Source organism: Rattus rattus, chromosome 2, assembly GCF_011064425.1.
Source record: "Rattus rattus isolate New Zealand chromosome 2, Rrattus_CSIRO_v1, whole genome shotgun sequence".
Taxonomy (NCBI): Eukaryota; Metazoa; Chordata; class Mammalia; order Rodentia; family Muridae; genus Rattus; species Rattus rattus.
The window spans coordinates 191,713,428-191,741,001 of record NC_046155.1 but is presented as its reverse complement, the minus strand read 5'-3'; the positions used below and the strand labels follow the sequence as shown (position 1 = coordinate 191,741,001).

Below are 27,574 nucleotides of genomic sequence, written 5' to 3'. Positions count from 1 at the left end.
TATCTCCTACAGCCATTACCACTTTTTGAGTAAGTATTAAGTTTCTGCAATATCCTTCTGTCTTCCCAGTATGTGCCTACATATATGTGTATATGTATTTCTACACATTGCTTTATTCACTCAGCCCAGTAGTCATTCCAAAGTAACACATTATCTATTAATGACTGCATCCCTACCAGGATACAGGATTTCAATGTGTATTTCCATTATAAACAAAGTTGATCCTCCTCCTACGATATATTTAAGGACATCTTCTCTGTGAATCATCTGTTCATGTCTTTTCCCATTTTCTTTAGTTTTCCAAGACCTTTTTTTCTCTTACCCTAAGTGGAACACCATGGCTCCTCTGGTCATCTGGTCTCTACTGTAATTGTGTTCTTATAAGTGATCTCAGCCAGGACACCTTCGCTGGGGATTAACTGCTCTAAACCTAAATATGACTGTCCCATCTGGGAAGTGCTGAAGAGACTGCAGACTAACGCCGTTCTTGCTGTAATCCAGGCGACTGTCTTACTGGAGTGATTTCTCGGACTCCAGAATCCTCACTCTGCTGCCTTCTCCGGGCTTCTGGTGTGCGATCTGCGCTGGAACTTCCCACAGGCGCAGCTTCCCTGCACCTCAACTTAAGCCCAGAGACGCCACAAGGAGCGAAGCCGGCGGCCGCAGGGAAAGCGGCGGCTTCTAAGGCCCCCAAATTTAGGACGAGGGGCGCTTAGGCGTGAAGCTGCTGTCTCCGCGTTCCGGCAGCGCGAGCGGAAGCATCCTGTGCGATGCGGCCTGCAGCGAAGAGCCAATCACGCGCTCGTCGGCTCGGATTCCTCCGCCCAGGCCGTGCTGCAGCCGCAGGTGGCCCCGCCGAGCGTGTCCGGCAGCGGCCGCCGTCCCGTGATGCCTCGCGGGTGACCTCTGACCTCGCGGGCCCGCCCTTCTCTCCGGCCGCTTCCCTCCCCATCCCGGCTAAGCTTGCAGAGCCCCCACGGGGCAGGTGCGAACCTCCGCGGACGGTCTCGGTGCGGCTGCGGAGAGCCGCTTGCCCCTCCGCGCCCCGAGACCCCGAGCGGGCCGGCCTCGCCTCGCCTCTTCTGGCCGGAGGCACCGGGCACGGTGACCGAGGCGGCGCCCGAGAGGCGCGTCTCGGGTGAGTGGGCCACGGGCGGGGTATCGGCGGCGCACTCGGGGCGGGGCGCACTCGAGGCGGGGCGGGGCTGACGGCGGGGCCTGGTTTCCTCCCTCAGCGCCATTTTGTGGCTGCGAGACCCGCAAATAAAGGCTATCTCCGGGGCTGCGGCGGGAGGAGTGCGGGGGGGGGCCGGCGGCGGCGCGGCCTCGGCCTGTGTGACTGGCGGCGCCCGCGCAGCCTCGGGCTGGGAAGGTAGGTGCGGCCCGCGGCGGGAATGGCCACGAGGGCCTGCAGGGACGGGAAGCGAGGCGCGGCCGCCCTGGACCCGGCGAAACGCACTCCAGGCCCGAAGGGCGACCGGGCCTGCGGCCGCGCTGGCTTCCCGTTAGTCAGAGCGGTTTGCTGCTCGTGGGGATACTTGCACCGTTTCACAGCCATTCTGTTCCCGTCCCTGACGGCAGGGGACAAGGCGGGCGTTCCCGCGGCTGGGGAGGCGGGGAGGCCGGAGGCCGCCCTCTCGGGGCTGACTGGCCATGCCGGTCCTTTCCCCGCCTCTGTCGCCCCCTCCCACCTTCCAGGGTTCGTCACCCGGGACCTAGAGGTACCGATAGTTCTGTATGACCCAAGTGATGCATTCGGTTCTTTAAAAAAAAAAAGAATTTCACGTCACGCAGTAGCTTGTCATTGCAGCCACGTTCTCATGTGGACTTCCATTTTTACATAAGTATGCATTGTGAGAGTAGTTAATTTTTTTGACAGCTTCCTGAAATTTTTCGTGAACTTTTAGTCTAGTTTTGGATCTCTGTAAGGCTGATTTGACTATATTTAAACTTGATTTTCATAAGACAGTGCACAGTGAGAAAAGGCCTAAGTTTTTCTGTTTGTGTACATATTTTCTTATTGGGGAGGGCGGGGGCGGCTAGGGATGGAACGCTAGGCCTTGTGCATGCATGTTAGGCCAGCATTCTGCCATTCATCTAATCCCTGAGCCCACAGTTCTTGGTTTGATAATGAGGAAGTCAGTTAATTTGACCCCAAAGGACTAAGACACTGCACACTGGTTGTAAGGATCGGTGAGCATGTTATAGTCGTAAATTGTATTTATGCCTTTTTTGTCGTTCTCACTGTAGCCTCGCTTTTTTCATTTAGTTAATTTTATTATTTGGAAAGATAAGTGGAAGTCACAAATCAGTTACTACAAATTCTATTTGTTTTTCACTTTAACTTATATATTTGAGCATCGGAGCTGGAGAGTTGGCCCAGGAGTTAAGAGTACTTTTTGCTCGTCCAGCACCCAATTGATGGCTCGTGGCCATCCTTAACTCATGTTCCTGGGAATTTTGACTTCCCTCTTCTGACCTCTGTGGGTGGCACCAGGCATGCACGTGATGCACATATATACATGCAAAACATTTACAAAAAAATTTTAAAAGTACTTAATTTTAAAACCATGTACCAGGTTTTCTCATAGGTAAATATGTAGGCATCTGAAACTATTAAAAACAGACATTTTTTGAGGTGGCTAGGTTTCATTCATTCAGCAACTATTGCTCAGGCAAGTTGGGGAAAGTTGCAGTCTACAGGATGGCTTCTGATGTGTTGGAACTGAATTTTAAGGATTTGAGCAGATGTGTTTCTGAGGGTGCTTTAGTTCTTCATTCTTAAACAGATGAGTGTGTTTGAACACTACTTAAATTATGGTTTGTAATAGCCATTTGATGTATTTGGACAGAGCATTACCATTTTCAAGGTCCCTCCTGTCTTTTTGTGTATATAATGTAGACTCTTGAAAATATTGTTAGCCGACTAGGTAATTGGTGTAAGGTGTAGTTGAATTTATCATGCTCTTTAGAAGTTTTACTTGATATGCATTCTTGTTTTTATCTCCCACTTTCTTCCTCTAAATACTTCCTATTTCTTTTCATTAAGCTTGGGAAGTTTTTTTTTCCAGTATTCCCATCATTGAATAAGCTATTGGTGTTAGGTGTTAGGCATTTCCATCAGACTAGATTCAGTGTTCTTTGCTTTAAAGATGAAGTTGGTAGAGTTTATTTCCTTTGTTGTTTGTGTTCAAGCAGTCCTTGTTTGTATAGTGTTTTTATGGTACCAATAACAGACCTGCAGCACTTTGTGCCCTAAGCAACACTGATGTGGAAACTGAAGCCCAAAGAATTAAGTGACTTGATCACATAAACACGAGACTGAAACAGTGTTCTGATTTCTAACAAGTCCCCTTACTCCTGCAGTCCTGAGGCTCCAGCACTGCCAGACGATGCCATTTCTTAACATCCATTGTGATTTATTTCAGTGAGCCATATACATGCCTTCTTGCATAACTTACCTTGGCGTGTGGTTGCCTTTCTCCAGAGAGTACTAAGTTGCCTAACTTAGGATCATAGTGTTATGATCTGGGATGGTAGGCACTTAGTCAACTAAAGCAGTTCCACAGCTTAAGCTAGGCTTTAAGAGTGGATGGTATTCTAAACTGAGATGAATTCTCTGAACTGTCTACACAAATAAGTTTAAAGTTATAGGTGTTTTGTCGTACATCTGGAGTTAGAATTGTTATGAGCTACAGTGTGGCTGTTGGTAGTCGAATCCTGGTCCTCTGAAAGAGCAGTCAGTATTAACTTCTGAGCCATCTCTCCAGCTGCTCCTTCCCCCTTTGTGTAATTTAAAAGCCCGTCATCTTTTAACCTGTTGGAAGTTTGCCAAATTATTCGTGTTTGAGGTTTTCTGTTTTGCCTTTTTTTTTTTTTTTGATTTTGTTTTGTTTTTAAAGATGGTCTGTCTCTCTGTAGCCCTGGCTGGCCTGCAACTTCCTTGTTGTAGAACTTGAAACTCTCCAGCCTCTGCCTCCTGGGTGCTGTACTGAACTATATGTGCTGTGCCACAGTGGGCAGGTTTTCTTGTGCTCTTCTGTTTGTTGACACAGGGTCTCACTGTAGCCCTGGCTGCCTGGAACTTGATAAATCCTGGTTATTCAAAATGCAGAAGTGAATGTTTTTTTTCCTTTCTCATTTGTCATTTGAAGTTCCGGAGCCCTGCATGTGTTTAGCATGCAGTGTAAAACTACATTACATCCTTAACCCATGTCATACTTTTTTAAAAAGTATGTGTGCGATGTTCTGCTCACATGTATGCCTGTACACCAGAAGAGGGCATCAAATCCCATTATAGCATTTAGAGAGTTCCTAAAATCCTGATTTCTTCTGTATAACAGACCTAATTGGGTTCAGTGGTGGTATGACTAGACTATTCATGCATATGGGAGTATATGTAAATTTATATTGGAAAAATCTTTACTTATGACAAGTCATATGTTCATTGAGAACTTAAATATCTTTTTAAAACAGTATAACAATTTTCAGTCAAAATCTTAATCGTTTAGAATTTTGAGACAGTCTCTCTGTAGCTTTGGCTGTCTGGAACAATACAGGATGGCCTCAAAATACAGGGATCCATCTGCCTATCCTTCCAGAGTGCTCAAATTTGAAGCATATGTTACCACACCCAGCTTATAATTTAGAATTTTTGATAGGTATAGGTAAGTAAAATAAAATGGAAAAAATAATTAAAGACAGAAGGTAACTTTGAGAACTAAGATCTAAGAATAACTGTTTGATTCCTGGTTAAGTTTGAATATTAGAAAATATCAGGGGGTTGGGGATTTAGCTCAGTGGTAGAGCGCTTGCCTAGCAAGCACAAGGCCCTGGGTTCGGTCCTCAGCTCTGGGAAAAAAAAAAAAGAAAATATCAGGTGTGTTCATAAGAACTTTTTTTTAAGATTTATTCATTGAATATACAGTATTTTGTATGCGTGCACACGCATGCAGGAAGAGGGTACCAAATCTCATTATAGAATGGTTGTGAGCCACCATGTGGTTACTGGGAATTGAATTCAGGTTCTCTGGAAGAGTAGCCAGTTGTCCTAACCGCTGAGCCATCTCTCTAGCCCCTAAAGATTAGTTCTTAATTCTCTGTGTGTGTGATAATGTGCATAGGCTTGCCTGTGGAGGCCAGAGGTGTTGGTTCTGCCTGGAACTGGAGCTGGAGTTGTGAGCCACCTTAGGTTGAATTCTGGGAACTGTACTCAGGTCTTTTTTGAGAGCAATTAACTGCTGAGCCATCCCTCCAACCCAAGAATTCATGTTAATTGTGTATAAATTATTACTTTAAAACAACTTAGATTTACGAAAAATACTGTCCCACAAGCCGAGTCAAGCAGTGTTTAATATTTGTTAGGTTAGCTGTCTTTTCTGTATATTTATTTCCCAACTTGTAAGGTCCATACTGTCTTAAGGTAGGCATACTTTATATTTAACATCCTTAGAGCGTAGTGAATCACATGATGGGTTCTGCTTCACTGTCAACAGCACAATGCTGTAGAAGTCAAGGCCAGAAAACTGGTGGCTGGTGCTGCCCTTCTAATCCTTCAGCCTTCTGAGGCCTGACTTACTGTCAACATTTTTAAAAAATTACATAACCATGATGATGAAAGATGTTAGCAGAGAGGGAATTTGGTGAAGTTATAGGGGGTATTCATCATGTCTTTGTTCTTTTTGTTGTTGTTGTTAATTGAAACTATCCTGGGCTAACACTTACCTACAGTGTCAGGAGTCCTGGGTTGAATCCCTTTCACCACAATAAAAGAAGGGATCGAAGTACTATGAAATACAAGATTGTTTTAATAACTATTTCACATTAACACTTGCTAATAACTGGTTCAAAGGAAACAGTTTTAACTTTGAGGAAAAAAAACTTTAATTGAAAGAAAATTAACTGAATATATTTCCCCTAACTCCCCTCCCCCCTTTTTTAGGGTACAAGATGACCAACGAAGAACCTCTTCCTAAAAAGGTATGTTTCAGCAGCTTCAAACACTTTTAAAGTTTAAGGGACTATTCTATGTCCTTATTTTTCACCTTTTTCCCCTTGTACTTTGTTTGCATCAGGGGACTACAAAGTATTAAGATATGTTTCTGTACATGGTCAATCTAGAATGAATGATCACAACTTTCAGAAGGTGTTACAGGATTCCTGTGGTCTTTAGTTCTTAGCCTGAACCGTTTCTGGCTATTTTACAAATTTTACATATATATATGTCCTATTTTTTTAACCCCCCAGGGTTGTAACTTAAATCTATCCATCTGAGGATTGTTAGGGCTACAGCTAGTTAGTTAGTTCTTGTAGTCTGCTTTCTTCCTTCATTTTCTAACTTTTGATTTTTCTGGTTCTATAGTTCTTTACTGAGTTTAGCCAACATTACTTATGGGTATATACATATATCCTTATACATATAGATTTTTATACATATAGATGTAGATAGCCTGAGGTTCTGTTTAACAGTGTGATGTAAGTTATAGAAGGATTTGTAATTCATTATGTTATATAAAATTCTGGCAGAACTTTTGGAGTCAACATTACTCAGGAGCGAATTAAGAACCAGGTATTTAGTGATGTGGCAACTATGGTTTGCTTTCTCTGGTTCGATGTTTTTTTCTGTTTTGTATTGTAACAGTGGTGTTACTGGTTAATCCTTAGAAACATTTTAAAGAAAGTACCTTCTGTGCTTCCTGGAATCAAAGTGGGATCCATGCATATTGTGCAAGCATTTCTCCATTTATCTAAGCTCCCTCTACCAAGAATTTCTTTTAATAAGAGAAATTAATAGAGCCTAGGAGAAAGGATTTCTAAATGTATGAAATAATTTCAGCTTAGGTTCTTTTTTTTTTTTTTTTTTTTTAAGATTTATTTATTTAATGTATGTGAGTACACTGTAGCTGTCTTCAGACACACCAGAGAGGGGAATCAGATACCATTACAGATGGTTCTGAACTACCATCTGGGAATTGAACTCAGGACCCCTGAAGAAGTAGTCAGTGCCTTAACCACTGAACCGTCTCTCCAGCCCCCTAGGTTCTACTTTTAAACTATTGGGAAGATATAGTTTGATAGAAGTTTTTAAAGACATTTAGGAACATTCTATGAGAATTGTTCTTTTTTTTTTTAAGAATGCATTTTTTTTTTTAAGATTTATTTATATGAGTACACTGTAGCTGTCTTCAGACATACAGACAAAGGCATCAGATCTCATTACAGATGGTTGTGACCACCATGTGGTTGCTGGGAATTGAATTCAGGACCTCTGGAAGAGCAGTCAGTGCTCTTAACCACTGAGCCATCTCTCCAGCTGATGAGCCTCTTTTCAAAATCAACATCTGGATTAACAGTTTAAAGCTAGGGAACTGGTACACACACATGAGTTGTTCAAATTTCATCAGTTCGTCAAACATTCTCTGTGTGTAAAACTGCAGTTCTATCTCAAGATAAACATCTGAATCCTCACCACAGGGCTCTTACAGGCACTTTGTTCCCCTCCCTCCTTCCCCAATCTTGTAATGATAATCTGTTTTCATTTCTTCAACTTCCTGAGTGCCTTGTAAAGGAAATTATGCCTGTGTGTCCTTCTAAGATTATCTTTTTACTTAGCATAGCTTCCTTAGAATTTGTATCATCTATCAGTAGTCTTATTTCTACTTACTGCTGAAGAATATTGAATATATGGCTGGATCACAAATTTTTGTTTTGTTTTCTGGTTTTTCAAAACAGTTTCTGTGTAGTCCTAGCTGTCCTGGAATCCCATCTGTAGAACAGGCTGGCCTTGAACTCATAGAGATCCACCTGCCTCTGTATTTTAGTTTTATAAGCATTTAACTGCTAAAGGACACTTTGAGGATGGCAGTTTGGACCATCACAAGGAAAGCTGCTTATGAATGTTGACTTTGGGCTGTATGCTCAAGGATGCAACTACTGGGGGTTGGGGATTTAGCTCAGTGGTAGAGCGCTAGGCAAGCGCAAGGCCCTGGGTTCGGTCCCGAGCTCCGAAAAAAAGAGAAAAAAAAAAAAAAAGATGCAACTGCTGGTTGATGTGGCATGTGCAAGTTTAATTTGGTTGATGAGACCTTTTTATTTTTTGTAAGGATTTTCATTTGTTTGGTTTTTGTTTTTAATTTTTTGTTCACCTGTATGTTGAGGGGATGCTCTGGAGTAGAGAATGTGTTCTCTAGAGCTGGAGTTACAGACAGATGTGCTCTCCCTGACTCGTGTAGGTGTTGTGAACTGAACTGGTCCTCTGAAGACTTCCAAGCACTGTGAACACTAACTTCTCTCCAGCCTTCACATTTAGTTTAAAGCCGCAGTCAGACTATTTATCAGAGTTGGTCCTGTGGAAACCGCTTTGCACTCTGAAAGAGTGCTCAGTCCATTTTCAATTTTCTTTGTAGGTCCGACTGAGTGAAACAGACTTCAAAGTTATGGCACGGGATGAGTTAATTCTGAGGTAAAATGTTCTTTCATCAAAAATTCATAAATAGCATACTGTGACTACTTACAATATGCCATCTCTAGTTTGGTTTGCTTGTCTTGAGGGGTTTTCTTGTTACTTCTTATGTTTGAGACAGGGTTTCCTATGGAGACATTAAGGCCCTCCTGCCCTAGCCCACCAAGGGATAGAAATACAAGCATGTTTTGAATTGTTTGGGGTTTTTTTGTTTGTTTGTTTTTGTTTTTTTTAATTTGGTTGGTTTTGGGGGTTTATGTATGGAGTTATTTTTGGTTTTGGTGGTTTTTTTTGTTTTGAAACATGGTTTCTTTGTGTAGTTCTAGCTGTCTTGGAACAACTATTACATGATTGATTCTGATTTTTTATGTTAGTATACCCTCAAGTCACTTGATAAGGTGTTGGACATGTCCCCTATGGTCCTTCAGTGTGTAAGCAATTAGAGCTAGAGCATTGTTGCGGTGATTTCCAGATCGCAGTAGACCAAATGTTCTTGTAGAGCTAAACTACTCAGACTAGTTACACAAGAAGCATTTGTATCTAATATATACTTTGCTAGAGGATGTGTTTAGTTTAATAAATCATCAAGCACAGGGAAGGCATGATGGCTCAGTGGGTAAAGTCCCTTCCTAGTAAGCTGTAATCTGAGCTTAATCCCTGGAACCCACATAAAGCTAGAAAGAAAAGAAAAAAACCTCTACAAGACTATCCTAGCCTCTTCCACATGAGTACTGTGGCAAATGGGAGCCCACACACAAGTAAGTAAGCTTTTATTAAAAACTATAGGCATGGAATTTTTTCTGAAACAGGGTATATTCAAATTGGCCTCAAATTGGAGATCTACCTCAGTCTTCTGAATGTTAGAAATACAAGGGTGTACTATAATAGTCTGCTCAGTATCTTACTTAAATATAATTTTTTCTTTTGTCAGTAACATTTTAAAAGTTGCAATCAAAGGATGATTCTTACCCCCACCCCAACTCCTAGGTTTTTCAAGACAGGGTTTCTATATGTAGTCCTAGCTTTCCTAGAACTCTGTAGACGCGGATAGCCTCGAACTCACAGAGATCTGTCTGCTTCTGCCTCCCAATGCTGAGATTAAAGTTACCACTACCTGGTTCCTTTTTGTTTTAATATGAGATAGTCTTACTAAGTTGCCAAGCTGGCCCAGAGCATGCCATCCTCCTCCTGCCTTTGTACTTAACTAGGATTGTAAGCTGATAACCACCATTGCCCAACCTATGTATGTTCATTTACCTGTCTTCTGTAAGTTGAGAAGAAACAGTAAAGCTAATGAATTTGTTGCTGGTTAAACTTTGATTGTGTCAAAGCTAAAAATAACCCAGCACAGTTCTTACTCTTAGATTGTGGGCATGCTTTTCTAGTTTATTTAATAAAGGTGATTTCAATGTAACCACTAATATGAATTTGCTTTTTACTTAGATGGAAACAATATGAAGCATATGTTCAAGCTTTGGAGGGAAAGTACACAGACCTTAATTGTAAGTTTGATCTTCCTCGATAAAGATACTATAGTTGTATTTTGAAAACTTGTTACAGATTAAATGAAATTTGTTGAAGCAGATACAGTTTGGTTGTTCAATTATTTTTATTATAATTGCTATAATATTGCTTGTTGTTTGTTATTCTATTATAAGAGCTGTGTCCAGATACTGTAAGAATCTGAAAAATGTAACGAATGATGTTTGAGATAAATGGTTTGTTTCTTGACAAACCCCCAGCAACAAGGAAGACAGATGTGTATTCTCAAGTAGGATAACTTAACTATTTTTTCTTATGTATTATTATATATACTATAGTTGTCTCCCGATACACCAGAAGAGGGCATCCTACATGACACTAGGACATAGGTCTTTGAGAACAGATTTTTCAGAAATCTGCCAAACAACAGACTGTATGCTATAAAACAACTGTTAGTCTGGTCTGGTACTTTGGCTGAGTTAGTCTTGTACTATTGTGAAGTACAGTAACTACTACAGTTTTCCCAGTGCAGATAGCGGGAGCTTCCAGAACTGTACTGATTACTTGGCAGTAGCACTGATGGTTGTGATGTAGAAAAGTCAATAGTGCTGTTTGCTCGTGTTGTCGGTGGCTTCTGTTTGTGTCACTTTTTAAGACAGGATTGTTAACAGGGGTATTTTTTGGTTTTGTTGGTTTTTTTGTTTTTTTTTTTTTTAAGACAGACAGAGTTTCTCTGTGCAGTCTTGGCTGGCCCGTCGCTCTGTAGACTGGTCTGGCCTTGAACTCAGGTCCACCTGCCTCTGCTTCCTGTGTGCTGGGATTAAAGGTGTGCTCCTGCTTGAGACAGGGTCTTATACTATGTAGCAGAAGCTATTCTGAATTACTGAGTTACAATCTCCTGCCATACGCTCCTGAGTGCTGTAATATAGACAGGTTACTGCTCTGCCAGGCCAGTTAATGTCATTGTTATATTGAGTAGGTTAGAATATAATATTGAGACTTTTATAAATACTAAATGTAGTATAAATGAGTGTAGGAGTGTAGTTTCCTGTATTTAGGTGTGACCGATTGAAGTATAGAAGCAGCTTATTTTGATATCATGACACCATTGCCTCCTTGGGGAGGCCTCCTGATCAGGAACAAATACTGTTTCAAAAACAATATGAAAACTTAAAGGCAATGAGTTATTTGATTAATCTTGACAGAGATGGAACTTTCTTTTGGTTAGTTCAATTTGATCTTGAAATTTTGGATTTCTTTTCTTTTACTCAGCAAACGATGTGACTGGCTTAAGGGAATCTGAAGAAAAACTAAAGCAGCAACAGCAGGAATCTGCACGCAGGGAGAACATTCTTGTCATGCGGCTAGCAACCAAGGAACAGGAGATGCAAGAGTGCACCGTGAGTATCTGAGCACTGCAGTCTCTAGTTATGGGATCCATACAGTTTATTTTTTTAAATAGTGATAACAGCAAATATAAGTGCATATTTTTAAAGCGTACAGTGGAGAGTGGGAATGGAAGTTCTTATGTTACAAAGGGTCTTAGATGTTTGCTTTCTTCCTAATTCCTAATTCTGATGGAGTCAGCATATCTTTTGCTAGCATTAGGCAATTTGTGCTGCTGGCACCCGAATCTGGGACTGTTGTGTGTACAGTGGCACTTGGAATCAGCAGGGGTTGAGGGCAGTGGCGCTTCACCACCTTTTGAGTTGGGTTTGTTTTAGGTTTTTGTTTTGGTTTGGGTTGGGGTATTTTTTTTTTTAAACTTTAACCTTTTATGTGTATGAGCTTTTGCCTGCATTTATTTATGACTGTGCACTACATGTGTGCCTGGTGCCTGTGGATGCTAGAAGTGGGCATTGAATCCCATGAAAGAGGAGTTAATGATGGTTGTAAGCGCAAGAGCAAGAACGGCCTCTCTGGCCCTTGACATATTGTTTATGCCTTTCTCTACATAATACAGCTGTTGTTCTACTAGTCACCATTAAGAGGTGAAGCTTCATAGGCGGCACTGAGAACAGAACAGGGAAAGGACACATAAGGTTGGAGTTGTGGGTATGGCTGAAACGTGGTTAAGGGCTTAGGCACTTTAGTCCTAGGTTTAAATAACAGCTAGAGAACTTTTTCTTTTAACTTAAATTTTGTTTTGTTTTGTTTTGTTTTGTTTGTCACTATGTAGCTTTGGCTAGCCTGGAGAATTCCCTAGGTAGGCCAGACTGGGCTTGAATTTACAGAGATCCACTTGCCTCTGCCCCCCTGGTGCTGGGGTTAAAGGTGTGCTCCACTCTATACAGCTCCTGGTGGAACTTTTTTCAGCGAAAGAATCATGGGGTTGATTAGCTGCTGTTTCATGTAGATGGCTGGCTTGAGTATGGAAGGTAGATTTATTCCTTTCCCTTTTCCCACTCTTGGGTGTACTTGAAATATGTAGCCAAGCCCTACAATCTGTAGTGACTGAGGATAAATGTACCTCTGTTTTTCCTATTGCTACCTTCTGAGTGCACCAACACACCATGTTTGTGTGACTTTACATGCTAGGCCCACTTTGTACTGAGCAACATCACCAGCCATTGATTTGAAACTGGGACTTAGAATGAGAAAGCAGCTAGGGTGGGGAAGCAGGGTTTTGAATCATACACACAAAGTCACTGGCAGCTGGGAAGGATGTGTGGTCTTTTAGGTACAATCAGTAGGACCTGATCAGTTAGATCTTGTTGGGCAAGGTTTTTAAGAATAAGTCAGAGGTGGGTCTTAAGTTTATACTATGTGACTGACTGAAAGAGAATATAGAAAGAGAAGAGAATAATGTTAGGAAAAGAAGAACCGCAGTACCACCTCTTCCTTCCAGACCACCAGTGAAGAACAATTAATAGTGTCAGAGGTAGGCTAGAGAGTTAGTTCGGCTGTTAAGAGTACTTGTTCTTGAGGAACACCCAGGTTCAATTGCCAGGAACCAAATGGTGGCTTACAAACTGTAACTCCAGTCCCAAGGGATCCAAATCCTTTTTCTGACCTCTCCTGGTACCAGGAACGAATAAGCAAAACACTCAACATATAATAAACTATAAATCTTTTTAGTTAGTTTTGTTTTTTGAAATAGGTTCTCTACAGATAGCCCTGGCAGTTCTGAAACACTGACCACGCTGGCCTAAGATTCAGAGATCTGCATGCCTCTGCCACCCAAGTGCCAGGATTAAAGGTGTGCACACCATATCTCCACCTAATGAATAAATCTTTAAAAAAAAAATAGTGTTGAGGGCTGGAGAGATGGCTCAGTGGTTAAGAGCAGTGACCGCTCTTCCAGAGGTCCTGAGTTCAAACCCCAGCAACCACATGGTAGCTCACAACCATCTGTAATGGGCTCTAATATCCTCATCTGGTGTGTCTGAAGACAGCTGCAGTATACTTACATATAATAAATAAATCTTTTAAAAAAAAATAGTGTCAAGGCAAAAGTTAGTTTTAGTAAAAATAGGAATTGAAAATTATTATGTTTAGCAGTCAGAAAGACAGTAGGCTACTTTAGTGGGATCTGTTGCTTTGGGGGATAGGAATAAAAGTAAGAATGGAGTAATTAAAGCAGGTGATAATTCCAAATAGTTACACAGAGCTAAGAGAATGTCTGGAGGGTTCAGGACCTGAGTCCAGAATCCCAGTACCAAAAAAAGTCTTCATATGGGGAGGTATATTTGTGATTAGCCCTAAGGAGAGCCAGTGGAGTGAGGCCAATCTCTGGGGCTTCCTGGCTATAGTCAACAAGCGACAGGCCAGTGAGATACTTTGCCTCCAAAAACAAAGTGGATGTTGTCTAGGGAGGGAAAATACCAGAGGTTTATAGTCAGGCTAACACTCAAGATGGTTCTCTGGCCATGTGGAAACACACATGTTTACATCTTGAGTAAAATTTTATTTAAATATGAAAGTCATAGGATGACTTGCAGCAGTTCTCTCACCATGCAGATCTTGGGGATTGAACTCGGGTCAGCAGACTTGGCAACAAGTGCCTTCACCTACCGAAAATCTTGCTAGCCTGTAAGACTTTTATTAATTATATTTTTGTTTATTTAGTATGGTTATTTTATGTGTAAGTCAAGAGGACAACTTGTGGGAGTTGGTTCTCTTTCCATCATAGGGATCCTGGGAGTTAAGTTCAGATTATCAGGACTGACAGCAGGCAGGCACCTTTAGCTGCTTAGCCGTCCTGCTATCCCTAAACCTATCTATCTTTCCTTGTGGGTTGCTTTTTTTTTTTTTTTTTCCCCACTAGCAAAGGGAGTTTGTTCTGATTGCATTCGCCTCCTTTTCTTTTCTAGTTCCATTCACCTCCTTTTCATGACCAGCAGTGCTGACTGTTAGGATTTAGTCTGAGTCAATGTTGTGAGACTGTTGTACTTAATGAGGAAAACATGAGAGACACTACATGATGTTGTTTACTCTTTTCTTAAATACTTTAGTAGCTAGCAGTACTTTGAGTTAACAGGTAACCTTTCTGTTTAAAATTAATTTCTTTTACATTTTTTCCATAAGGGGCTGGGCAAGATGGTCTAATGATTAAAGTGCTTGATTACTGTTTGTACAGAGGCCTGGAGTTCTCTTCCTAGTACACTCAGTTCCCTATGTAACTCCAGCCCCAGGGATCTGATGGCCTCCACCGGTACCCTAAGGTACATGCTCATACTAACATCCAGATACAGAAATTAAGTGAATACTGTCAGAGCAAGCTTGGTGGGCTCTTGGCTTTAATCCCTGCTCTGTACAGTGTGGGTCTCTGAATTCTAGGCCGGCCAGGTCTACATAATTAGACTTTGTCTCAAAAGAAAAACATGGTGTCTCTATAAATTATTGTTTTCTATTTGTGTGTAGTGAACTCATAAGTAAATGTAGTCTCAAGTCAATCAGTATACGTGTGCCTTCTACTAAATGTATGGTAGGGAATTTAAACTTTCATTTTATTACCCTTAGGGTGGTAGGGCAGAGTTGACTGTGGTTCAGTAGTCAAAGATGATTGCTACTAAGCTTAGTGACCTGAGTTCAACCCCCATGACCCACGTGGTGGGAGGGAGGGAACTACACTTGTCCCATACACATAAAATGATGTGCTATTTTTTAAAACTTTAAAAAGCAAACGTTAGGGCACCACAAGACTCTTGATCCAGTTGTACTTTGGGTATGAAGGAGATAGGGGAATTTTAATTCATATTTTTAAAAAAGTTATTTTAGAGCACTAGTAAATAGCATAACTGGAGTTGAAAATTTCATACCTAAGGAAGAGGGTTCTAGTACCATGTAAAATGTTCTACACTAGAAGTCAAGAAGCACAGATGCTAGGATTCTACTTATTCGGCTTGCTTAGTCTAGATCAGTTACATACAACATTGTTATTTCCTGAGTCAGATCTACCCAGAGAAACGACTTAAGATGCTATAGAACTTCATTAATACAAAGACATAATGTCACTACTGTTTTAAGTTTAGAAGTGGAAATTGTATTAAATTTTAACCTTGTCTATGGGAGTTTTATGTAGCTTAGGCAAAAAGTAAGCTAAGACCTCACCAGCTCTATAATAACATTTTGAACTTTGCTTCTTTCTAGCAGTTGTCAGTCCTTAAAATAAAAAAAAAATGTCGCTTGTTTTTTGGTTTTGTTCTGAGGCTAGTTCTCACTATATAACTCTGGCTGGCTCAGAACTCACTGTATAGATCAGACTGCCTCCCATGTACCACCATGCTCAGTTTGGTTTGAGTTTTTGGTTTAAGTTATTATTTTTATTAATGCATGTGTCTGTGTGGGTTTCTGCTGGAGGATGCCAGAGGCATTGGATCCATCCACCCACACCCTTACCCCCAACCCTGCTGGAGTCATAAGCAGTTTTTGGGGCTGCCCAATTGTTGTTGCTGAGAGCTGGAACTCTGCCTCTGTAAGAGCAGTTTGTGCTTTTAGTTAGTTTTTCATTTCTTTAATTATTTCCACCTTACGTGCATTGGTACTTTGCCTGCATGCATGTCTGTTTATGTCTGTGTGAAGGTGTCAGATCTTGGGGATTTGAACCCTGGTCTTTCCGAAAGAAAGTGGTCCTCGACCACTGAGCTATGTCCCCAAATCCCAGTTCATGCTCTCAATGTCTGAGTGTGATGCAGCCTTGGTTTGGTTTGGTTTGGTTTGGTTTGGCTTGGCTTGGCTTGGCTTGGCTTGGCTTGGTTTGGCTTGGTTTGGCTTGGTTTGGTTTTCAAACCAGGTTTTTCTGTAGCCCAGGCTAGCCTTGAACTCAGGCCTACTTCTGCCTCCCAAGTGCTGGGATTAAAGGCATGTGCCACCACTCCCCCAGATTATGATACGGCCCTTGTTTTGTTTTGTTTTAATGCTGTTTTGGATGTACAGTGAGATGTAACCTTATGAATTGCCTTAACCCTTAGTTTTTTCACTTGTCCACTTTTTTCCTTTGTGGTTCTAGGGCCCTGTACATAATGCAAGTGATCTACTGCTAGGCTGCATCCTCAGCCTTTGGTATCTTTGTTTTGTTAAGACAAAGTCTTGCTTTGTTTTCCAGCCTGTCCTGGAGCTTAGAATCCTCCTTCTACTTCCTAAGGGCTAGAATTACAGGCATGTGCCATCATTTTCAGTTTTGGTACTTTTTCTGGGGTTTGTGTTGGTGTTGTTTGAAATTAGGTGTATTTGTACTAGAGATTGGATTTAAGGGCCTTGTTTTTTGTTTGTTTGTTTTGTTTTGTTTTTTGATTTGGTAGTAATTATTTCTTTTGCTTTGCACAGACTCAAATCCAGTACCTCAAGCAAGTTCAGCAGCCGAGTGTAGCCCAACTGAGATCAACAATGGTAGACCCAGCGATCAACTTGTTTTTCCTAAAAATGAAAGGTGAACTGGAACAGACTAAAGACAAACTGGAACAAGCCCAAAATGAACTGAGTGCCTGGAAGTTTACGCCTGATAGGTAAACAAATCATACTCCCCAGTCAAGACTTCCCTGACAGTCCCACCTCGAGAAAGCTGTGGTGGGACAGCCAAGTACTCGTTTCCACACCAAGACTCAGACTTTTTGAGCCAAAAAAGCCACATTCTTAGACTGTCCAGCTTGTAATGGTTAATGTAAAACTTACCAGATGAACCTTGTGTTTCAGCTTCTTTCTCTTCCCCTCCCCCTTGCTTCAGAGGCCTGATGCCGTCGGACTATTCCGAAGAAGAGGCCACCTCCGAAAAATTCCCCTTCTAGGACATGTAGACACTTGAAATGTTTCTGTTTGAAGAAAATAGAGGGAAAACAGAAGTCTTAAGTCTGTGGCACACTGTGTCTTCAGACAGTTTGGAGGATTGAAAACCTAGAGGTTTTAAATCATGAATTGAACATGTAAAATTCCAGTAAAATGTAAAAATGGAATATGCATCGCTCTTAACCATGAGCATAGTGACTTAGAGACACTGTACATCAGTTATGCCAATAAGACTGTGGACTTCATGATTGTTGAACTACTGGGTCAAAACTCAAATGAGGTGAATTTTGCCTCTAAAGGATTTACTTGCTAAGAACCAACTCTAATAGCCGTGAGACTATCACGTCATAGCTACCAGTACAAGTAGTGCATATATTTATCCATTTAGCTCTGAGCTCTATATTACATAATGGAGCCTTAAATCTATGTGGTTTTTATCAATGGTTTGTTTTTTGAATGGTTGTGGAAACTGTAGATAACCTTAACCGAGGACTGTACAAACGTGAAGGTGTGGTCTCACACTTCAGGTTTAAACTGTTTGACGCATTATAAGCATTCATTTCACAACTAGATTGTATATGGTATTTGGCTGTGATGAGATTCCCATTATTCAGTAAACCCTCATCTCATTCAGCAGGCACATGTTAAACAGCATTGTCGTTGGTGTTAAATGGGGGAATGTGTTCCTTCATTGTATTTGGGGCCTTTTGTATCGAATTCTTGATATTAAATTAAATGTGCCTTGAAATAGTTGGGTTTTTTTTTAATTCAAGGAATACTCTGATAATTTTGTTGTACTCAATATTTTACTTTGGGGGGCTATGGAGAGCAGATCAACACTTTGGAAAAATTCTGTGCTCTTTAAAGTGAAGGAAAAGGCTGTCTCGCTTAAAAGACTATTCCAGAAGGTATAAAAGACAAGGAGACTTGGCATTGGCCCCAGGATATTGCAGTAGAACATATTGTGGGACAGTCTCACGAGGTACCTACCAGAAGATGGGGGAAATGTGTTGGAACTCTGGGCTGGTCCAAGTGAGAGATGTTCTGTGAATTGAAAAAGGTATAGTGATCATTTCTAGCAAACTCATTTGCTCATTTAGATAAATGAGGCATTATATCTTCATGCTTCCATCCAATCCTGGAGGTGAATTTTTTTCGTCTATTAAGTCACCAGTTTGATTTTCCCTTGGTGATAATGGAGTCTGAGATGAGTAGAAGAGAAATGTTCCAGCATGCCCCAACGTTTAAGTGCAGTTTTAACAAGGGTGACTTAAGTTCTCTCTTAATCGTTTCAATCAATTGTAAGTATCTTGTATGTTTGTGCTTTAGTGAACTGATTGTGGGCAGGGGTGGGTTGGAGGAATGATTTGTATGACTTTTCAGGAACAAGTCTGCTTCTAAAATTGTCTCTGGGGGTTTGAAGGGTAAGTAACCAATCTGTTTAAAAGTAGTTTATTGTAACAAAACTGGATCTTTTGTATTTATTTTATGCATTTTCAGATACATGGTTGAAATGGCCCTGAATACAGTTTTAGTAGATTGAGTAGTAATTCTTAAAATGTGTTGCTAATATGTACACAGATTTAGCCAGTCTTTCTCTGCTACTCAAATACAGTAACTTTGAGGCCTGTGGGCCTGCTTTCTTGTTATTGTTAATCTTCTCTCTTAATAAGACATACATGTTCGTGTATACAAATGAAATACTAGAGAAAGGTGAGAGATGGAAAGTGTCACTCGTGGACCTGATGTCGAACTGCCCCATTCTGCTCTGCAGGACCAGTACTGCTGTATCTTGGGTATCATCAAGATAATTCATGGATACACAATGATTTCATGTATATTGGTTTTAAAGAAATGTAATCATATCGAACATACACATGCTTCATTTTTACCTGTTAGATATTTTTAGCATATCTAGATTACTACCTTTTTAATGGTTACTTAGTATTTCCTTTTATTAATCTTATTTTAATAACCCATCAATGAGATTTCTAAAACTAAACCATATGATTTAATGAATCAGGTATTAAAATATATTATTAATTTGAAAATAAGTAATGCTTAATAATGTGAAATGATTCCAATGATTGGGCTTAAAGGTTTCTTATGTATATGGTATTCCCTCCCTTTGCTGTAGTTCTAATTCTGAGGGATAAAGTTTTTTTTAGCTGGATGTGGTTGGCTCATGCCTTTAATCCCAGCAGTGGTGAAGCTGATGCAGTAGGATAGGGAATTCAGGGAGTACATTCACAGATCTGTGTCTCAAAAAGTAAACAAAAGAACTACTGAGAGAGGGACTGTGATTTCCTCCGTAATATTGTCTGCTCTACACTACTCCATTAGACGACACGCTCATCTTAGAGTGGTTAGGAGTAGACTGGTCATTTCAACTCACACTTAGATATTTAGGCGATTGTATGTACAACTGTACAAAGTAACCAAGCTTCCTCCCCTTGATAATTAATATACTGATGTTCATTGTTTCTTGAAGTCCTTATGTATTTCCTGTTAACTTTGTGATCATTTGGTTTTGGAGTCATCTCAGCACTTAGGAGGCAAAGGCAGGCAGATCTCTGGGAGTTGAGTGTCAGCTAGGGCTTCACATTGAGACTTTTTTTTAATAAGTATACAATTTACAACTCTGCCTGAGGCTGAGCTCTTGGTTTTTTTTGTTTGTTTGTTTGTTTTTGTTTTTTTTTAAAGATTTATTTATTTAATGTATGTGAGTACACTGTTGTCTTCAGACACCAGAAGAGGGCATCAGATCTCATTACAGATGGTTGTGAGCCACCATGTGGTTGCTGGGAATTGAACTCAGGACCTTTGGAAGAACAGTCAGTGCTCTTAACCACTGAGTCATTTCTCCAGTCCCACCATGAGACTCTTAAAAAACAAAAGGAACTAGAGAGTTGGCCCAGTGGTTAAGAATACTGGCTGCTCTTCCAGAGGACCCAGATTGAATTTCCAGTACCTATATGGCATCTACTAATGCTTCTCTCCAGCATCAGGCATGCATGTGTTGCATAGACTTACATGCAAGCAAAATACCCACACACATAAAAAGAGAACAAATATTTTTAAAATATGAAGGCATTTGATTTTTAAAGATGTATTTATTTGAATTGTATATGAGTGATTTGTCTACATGTCTTTCTCTGCACCGTGTGCATATCAAGGCCAGAAGAGGATGGCAGATGCTATGGAATTGGACTTACAGGAAGTTGGGAGCCACTATGTATGTGATGGGGATCAACCCTGGGTCCTCTGGAAAAGTAACCAATGTTCTTAACTGTTGGCCTAACTTTCCAGCCCCTATTTATAAAAAGGAAAGAAAGAAAGAAAGGAGAGAGAGAGAGAGAGAGAGAGAGAGGAAGGAAGGAAGGAGTCACCCCTAATATCCATTTAAAAATAGTTACTTGTAGTTAAGTTCTTCTCTTTCTACTTATTTTGTAGTACTGAGGATTGAACCTAGGGCTTTGACCATGCTAGAGCAGCATTTTATAACAGAGCTATATCCTTACCCTTTTCTTTGGTGAAGAGTAATAAGGATTGAACCCAGGGCCTCACTTGCTAAAGAAACTCAAGCGTACACTCCCTCAACGTTTTATGTGTGGAGTGTGTTTATGCGTGCTGTCATAACCACAACTACTGATTTTATACAGCATAGTTGCTAACAAAAAATTAAAGCAGTTTTTAGGTATTTTAGATAAGAGTAAATTTAGATTCTTGGTGTGTCCAGTGCTGGCCTAGATAGACTAGTTTCAGTTTTACACTAGGTCTATATCAGCCTACTGAGCGTTCTCAACCACATTAATTAAGCTGTGTTACACATTTTTAAATAAAATACTTTAAAAGTTTTGGTATTTTTCTATGGGGTCAAGTCAAGTGACCAACTAATGTATTTTAAACTTTTTTATCTTTATTCACAGAAAAGTAGAATTTTCTGGCTGAAAAATCTATATATGATTCCGAGAAACGGTTGGTCAAGTGTGGCATATAACTTTAATCCAATACTTGGGAGGTAGAAGTGTGTAGATTCTGTGAGTCTTAGTACAATCAGTTCTAACATCAACCAGGCATACATAGTGAGATTCTCTCTCTCCACACTCTCCTTTTTTTGTTTTGCTTTGTTTTGTTTTTGAGACAGGGTTTCTCTGTGTAGTCTTGACTGTCCTGAACTCACTCACTCTGTAGACCAGGCTGGCCTCAAACTCAAAAATCCTCTTGCCCTCTGCTGGGATTAAAGGCAAACACCATGTTGGGCCAGACCCCGTCTCAAAAAAGAAAAAAAAAAAAAAAACATGAAGTTACTGGAGTATGGACAGACAGCTAGAAGGAAGAAGGAGCTCTGGTGTCTCTGACAGTGGTTTCCATGTCTTGTTTCCTTGTTAATTTCTAAGAGTTTGTTTAGTGGAGGCTAAAGTCTGAGGAGGCGGACAGGCAACGAGGGTGGGGAGGATGTGGGGCTACAATAACTGAAGGGAATGGTTAAACAAAACTTACTGTGTGCACCCAGAGCTTCTGCCTTGACTCTTTGAACATTAGTAGCCTGGTTTTTGATGTTCCAAGAATATCTGTAAGGAAATTTTAATTGCATTTTTTTGGTTGTTATTGAACTGTATTATATAACATAAGCTATAAGTTAAGGAATCCTACATTACCTGTAAAAGAGTTATCAACAAAGTACTACTATTTTTAGGGTTCTGGTGTTTTCTCAGACCAGATGAAAATCTATGTATCTGGCAAGTGCAAGTTACACTATATATGGGAAAAACACCAAAGTGTTCTGAACACAATTCGAAGAATGTTAAATTGTTCCTATGCAAGTCTCAAAGTTAGTATCACAATGACATATTTAAGTCAGTTGCTAAGGCTAAAAGCAGTGAGATTTTATTGGGTTGCTACCCTTTTGGTTGTTGTGGGAGTTGAATAGTTAGGGCACTACTGTTGGAAAATTGTTCTATGACACCCGTAATCTGGCAGATGATTCAGGACTTGAGAAATAACTCAAATCTTTGTGACTTGGTATTCTACAATCTTAATCACATACCAGTATCAGGCATAGTGAGTGGCTCATCCCTATAATCCTAGTTCTTCTAAAGTAAGAGGATTGCCATTTTAAAATCATCATCTACTACACAACAAAGAGAAGAAAAATTATGTCTCAAGTTAAATAAGGAATTAATGGATTTCTATTTGGGAAGTCTTTTAAAAGATACATTCTTTCATAGAAGCTGTATGTCCCAGAGGACTACCTAATAAAAGGAATCCATTATGTGTATTTCCTACAAGAATATATCCTCATCCTTTTATAGGTATTTTATAGGTGGTGAAGGGCATGCATTTGTAATTGATACTACAGATACTTTTTTTAAAGAACCTTTATGTTTGATGAATTAGTACCCTGGTGTAACAGTTAAATCCAAGATACATGTTAAATGACCTGCTTATAATTGAAATGATAATTTAGAATGAAAACCTTGATATAGTAGGAACAGAAAGTGGCTATTTGGCACTTTTTGTTTAAGGCCTATTTTTGCTGCTCTATTGGTAAAATTCCGAAGTGCAGAAGATGGACAGGTTCCAGAAAAGAAGATGGTAATTACAGGGTGGCATCTGCTGTGACATAGTTATGTTCTGTACGTGTTACATCTCCTGTAATAATTGTGAACAAAGGCTGTAAAGAGCTTTGTCTTCATTTTGTGATGATTGGCTCTTTCCTTTGCAGCCAAACAGGCAAAAAATTAATGGCGAAGTGTCGAATGCTTATCCAGGAGAACCAAGAGCTTGGAAGGCAGCTGTCCCAGGGCCGTATTGCACAGCTTGAAGCAGAGTTGGCTTTACAGAAGAAATACAGTGAGGAGCTTAAAAGCAGTCAGGATGGTAAGGGGGTTTGTGTTTCAGTTTCCTTTAACTTTGCACTGGCTTTATGGCATACCAGGGTTGTGGTAGATCAGATTCTGTGCATGCTCTTCTTAGATGATGGCTACTTAAAATTGTGCATGCAACAACTACCATTGACTTATGAAACAAAACCATCGAATATTAGAGTGTTCCCCAAGGTACTGATACAATAGCATATTGGTAAACTTCTCTATGTTTTTTTTTGTAAGATAAAGATGTTTTGTTTCGGGGTAAATATTGATATTCAGTACATGACTATCATTAACAGTTTCCTTTAAGTATAAATCTTGGACACTTGGTAATTTCTGTGGCTTAAAAAGTAACAATTAGGGCTGGAGGGATGGCTCAGCGGTTAAGAACACCGACTGCTCTTCCAGAGGTCCTGAGTTCAATTCCCAGCCAACCACATGGTGGCTCACAACCATCTGTGATGAGATCTGACGCCCTCTTCTGGTGCATCTGAAGACAACTATAGTGTACTTATATAATAAATAAATCTTTTTTAAAAAAAGTAACAATTATACTAAGGTGCCCTTCAGTGAAAGGGGGATTTAGTATTTAAATTTGCTGATACAAACCAAATGTGCTTGTTACCATAGTCAGTTTTTGTCCAGGTGTCGCTACATTTTTTTTTCTTGTTTTGTGAAATGGATTAATAGTAAAGAAAATGGAGCCACACTGTGAACATGTAAACTGAGAACCAGTGTAGTTGATTGTTGGTTACAAAGAAAGGCAATAGACAATATTGTCGTTCTTAGATTTTACTATGTGTAAACATGTTAAGTGGGAGGATACTATGTAGCAATTGAGAGGTTCTCCTTAAAGCCTTAAAAAAAAAAAAAAAAAAAAAAAAAAACTTAGATTTGTGTATTTTAGCAATCCCCAGGTATTTCTTATAGGATTGTGTTACTGTATGTGGAGCAGACTTTGGTTAGTACACATACCTCTTTGGGTTAGAGTAAAAAACTAATAAAACTGTCCTGAGAGCTAGAGATGCTGTGGATTTAATTTAAGGGCCTGGCTAAAGGCGAAGAAAAGGGACACAGATAAGATTTTACAGGTTGGGGTTGGGGATTTAGCTCAGAGGTAGAGCGCTTGCCTAGCAAGCGCAAAGGCCCTGGGTTCGGTCCCCAGCTCCGAAAAAAAAAAAAAAGATTTCACAGGTTGTTGGCAATTGTATGAGGTTGGAATCAATTTTAACTTGATTTCTTTAATATAGTATTTAAAACATCCTCCAACGTTTCATTCTTGAATGGTGATTAAAATCCAAGTAAATTCTTTTTTAAGTATGCTATTCCAGTTTTAGAGTAGTATTTACTTGGTAAGCATTTATCGACTACTTAGCTTTGTCCCTGGTGTGTAATATTTAAGGGGGCTGGAGAAGTACAACGGGTATAGTGCTTGCCACGCAAGTAGTAGAACTTCGGTTTGGATTCTGGCACTGATACAAAAAGCTAGGTGTGGAACTAGGGCATGGAAGGTGAATTTTGGGGCCTTGGTGGTCAACTAGTCTAGCCAAAAGGGTAGGTTCCAGGTTCAATGAGAGGTAAAAAGCTGTAGAAAAGAGACATCTGGTGTTGACCTCTGGCCTCTAATGCACACATGCACAGTTGCACACATGCACTCAACTGTGCATGTGTGCACATATAACACAGAAATGTTTTAACATATGTTCAGATTTTAAAGTAGGTCTGACTCTCCTTTGCACAGAACTGAATGACTTCATCATTCAACTTGACGAAGAAGTAGAGGGTATGCAGAGCACCATTCTAGTTCTTCAGCAACAGTTGAAGGAGACTCGACAGCAGTTGGCACAGTACCAGCAGCAGCAGTCTCAAGCTTCTGCTCCAAGTACCAGCAGGACTACATCTTCTGAACCTGTGGATCAGGCAGAGGCCACAAGCAAAGACTGCAGTCGTCTGGCAAATGGACCAAGTAATGGCAGCTCCTCCCGCCAGAGGACGTCTGGGTCTGGATTTCACAGGGAGGGGAGCACTCCTGAGGATGACTTTCCTTCTTCTTCAGGGAACGGTAATAAGGCCTCCAACAGCTCAGAGGAGAGAACTGGCAGAGGTAGTAGTTACATAAACCCACTCAGTGCGGGGTATGAAAGTGTAGACTCTCCCACGGGCAGTGAAAACTCTCTCACACATCACTCAAATGACACAGACTCCAGTCATGACCCTCAAGAGGAGAAATCAGTGAGTGGGAAAGGTAATCGAACTGTGGGTTCCCGCCATGTTCAGAATGGCTTGGACTCAAGTGTAAATGTACAGGGTTCAATTTTGTAATATTTTTCCAGCAAATTTTTATACAGTGTCATTTAATTGGGGGAAGGATACTGTCAAAAATTAATGCATACTTTTGTCACAATTTACCCTTTTGTGGGTGTGTTTTTGTTTTGTTTGGTTTTTTTTTTTTTTTTAATTGCTTCAATACCTCTGCCACTTTGAAAATTGTAACAGTTAATTACTTTGAACATTGCTAAAAGGACATTTTGTGTAGGGTCAAGTTATTTTTATATGAGTTAATGTGAAGTTGTAAATGGGAATCTATAGCAATGACGTCTGTATAAATCTGTGTCTATCTAGAACCTGTGCTGTCAGGGCACTCTTCCTCATGCTGTTGTTACTCATGCACCATTCAGACTTGTTAGAGTAGATGTGGGTTTAGGACCGCCGAGTGTGCCCAGTACAGTAGTTTTATCACTAAAGAGTTGGACGTGAGTCCTACAGTAGTTTCAGCGTTAGATAGTTTTTTCCACCATACATCTGTGCATTCATCTTTAGCTGAACTGAATGTTTAAGAAATCCATGTGCATAGTTACTAAGTTTTTATGAATTGTTGTGTCCTGTTAATGCATATTGCCCTGTGACTCCAGTATATCTCACCTGTACTGACCAAACCTAAATAAAAATTTTTATTGTAACTTCTGGGGTTTTTCCTTTTGTCTTGGGTGTGTTTAGCAATTGTCCTTTATTTTCACTGAATGGCTGAATTCCTACTTACCCTGTAACATATACAAAGGTCAAACTAAAACAGTCTGCATTAAGTCTATGTATCTAATTTTAATTTGCACTTTTCTTTGCAGAATGAAGTGGGAGTTTGACTATAGTTCAAGGGGTTAAAAGCTAATTTTTAGGTTTTAATTGAAGAGCAATTTGTTCTTGAGATCTGATTTTTCAGGGTTGAGGTGTATCTTTACTACTCAGAGACATTTGCTTTAAAGCACTGCCAAGGAACATCCTGAGTGTGGGTGTGGACATGAGAAGCAAGTACCCTTAACAGCTGTGCCATCTCTTCCCTTTTTGCCCACCTCCTCTCTTCCTCTTCCCTACCCATGCATCTGCCAGATTTATATCATCCTTAGTTTGCCATCGTTCTTTTCATAAAAGGTGGCAATGACAATAGGGACCCTCCAATACTTCTGTAACACTTAGAGGACTAAGTTGTTCCCTTGACAACATCTACTCTTACGCTGGCAAGGCACCCAACCCGTGATTCTGAAATCAGCCCTTAATGTGTTCCTGCCTCCCTTCACACTTGTGAATAAAAGGAAGAAAAGAAGAAACAATAAAACCTGAATGGAGGAGGACAGTCTTTGAGGTTGCTGTGCCAAATATTTGGAGATTGGAGCCAGAAATGATGAGCCTGATGGTTTTGCAGTAAGAATGTAAATCATAAAAGCTTAAGTATATAGTTAGAAATGTCAGGCTAAGGCAACAAGCTTGGTTAAATACAGCCCTTGGAAGTAATTTGAGAATAGGGGTGTGGCTCAGTGGTAGACTGCTTACTTAGCATGGTCCCAGCCCAGGTTATCCCAAAAAAAAAAAAAAAAAAAAAAAAAATTTATGGGCAAAAAGAATCAAAAGTAGCACTAAGTCTAGCATTGGAAGATGGCCAATTGTCATAGCCTCAGTTCTGTGAGTGAACAGTTGGTTGTGGTGGTAGCTGTTTGATGCTGTTTAATTGAAACACTTTGAGAGAATGAAACAGGATTGAGAAATGAAGGCCAATCTGAAGCTACTATGTCAGAGTACTAGTATTGAGAAAATGAATGTGAGCATGTGTAAAACGTGCATATTAGAAAGACACTTTAGCAGATGAGCTTATCCTTTCAACTGTGTTTAATATGGCTTTTGTAAAAACAATATTCATGAAACAGCATTTTCCTGACAGTTGGACTTCTGTAACTAATCATGAAACAAGCCCTGAATGATTGAAAAACTCCTTCAGGACAAATAGCAGTCTGTAGTACTACTAAATTATTTCCCCCCCCAGCCTAATTGCATATGAATCTAGATCTAAGTGTTATTTATGAAACAATTGTAGGGGCTGGAGAGATGGCTCAGCAATGAGGGGCAAGTAGTGCTCTTGGAAAGAACTTGGGTTCCATTGCCATCCACAATGCAGCCCACAACAATCTATAACTCCCAATTTTAGGAGAGCCAAAGCCCTCTGCGGTCTCCATAGGCCCCTGCACACATGTGCACGCACACATGC

General features: G+C 40.3%; 1 protein-coding gene across 3 annotated transcripts; it reads left to right on the top strand.

The window, feature by feature from the left end:
* Positions 1-956: 956 nt before the first annotated feature.
* Wtap (WT1 associated protein) lies at positions 957-26,128 on the top strand. 3 transcript variants are annotated; one of them, XM_032894727.1, is made up of 8 exons: positions 957-1,138; positions 5,942-5,979; positions 8,406-8,461; positions 9,905-9,963; positions 11,216-11,343; positions 16,712-16,890; positions 22,896-23,050; positions 24,782-26,128. In XM_032894727.1, the coding sequence occupies exons 2-8, from the start codon at positions 5,950-5,952 to the stop codon at positions 25,360-25,362; spliced, it is 1,188 nt and encodes a 395-aa protein (XP_032750618.1). In that variant the 5' UTR covers positions 957-1,138; positions 5,942-5,949; the 3' UTR covers positions 25,363-26,128. The 3 variants fall into 3 exon arrangements, with proteins under 3 accessions (XP_032750618.1, XP_032750619.1, XP_032750617.1); XM_032894726.1 differs by lacking the exon at positions 957-1,138 and adding an exon at positions 1,260-1,372; XM_032894728.1 differs by lacking the exons at positions 957-1,138; positions 22,896-23,050; positions 24,782-26,128 and adding exons at positions 1,259-1,372; positions 17,109-17,917.
* Positions 26,129-27,574: the final 1,446 nt, after the last annotated feature.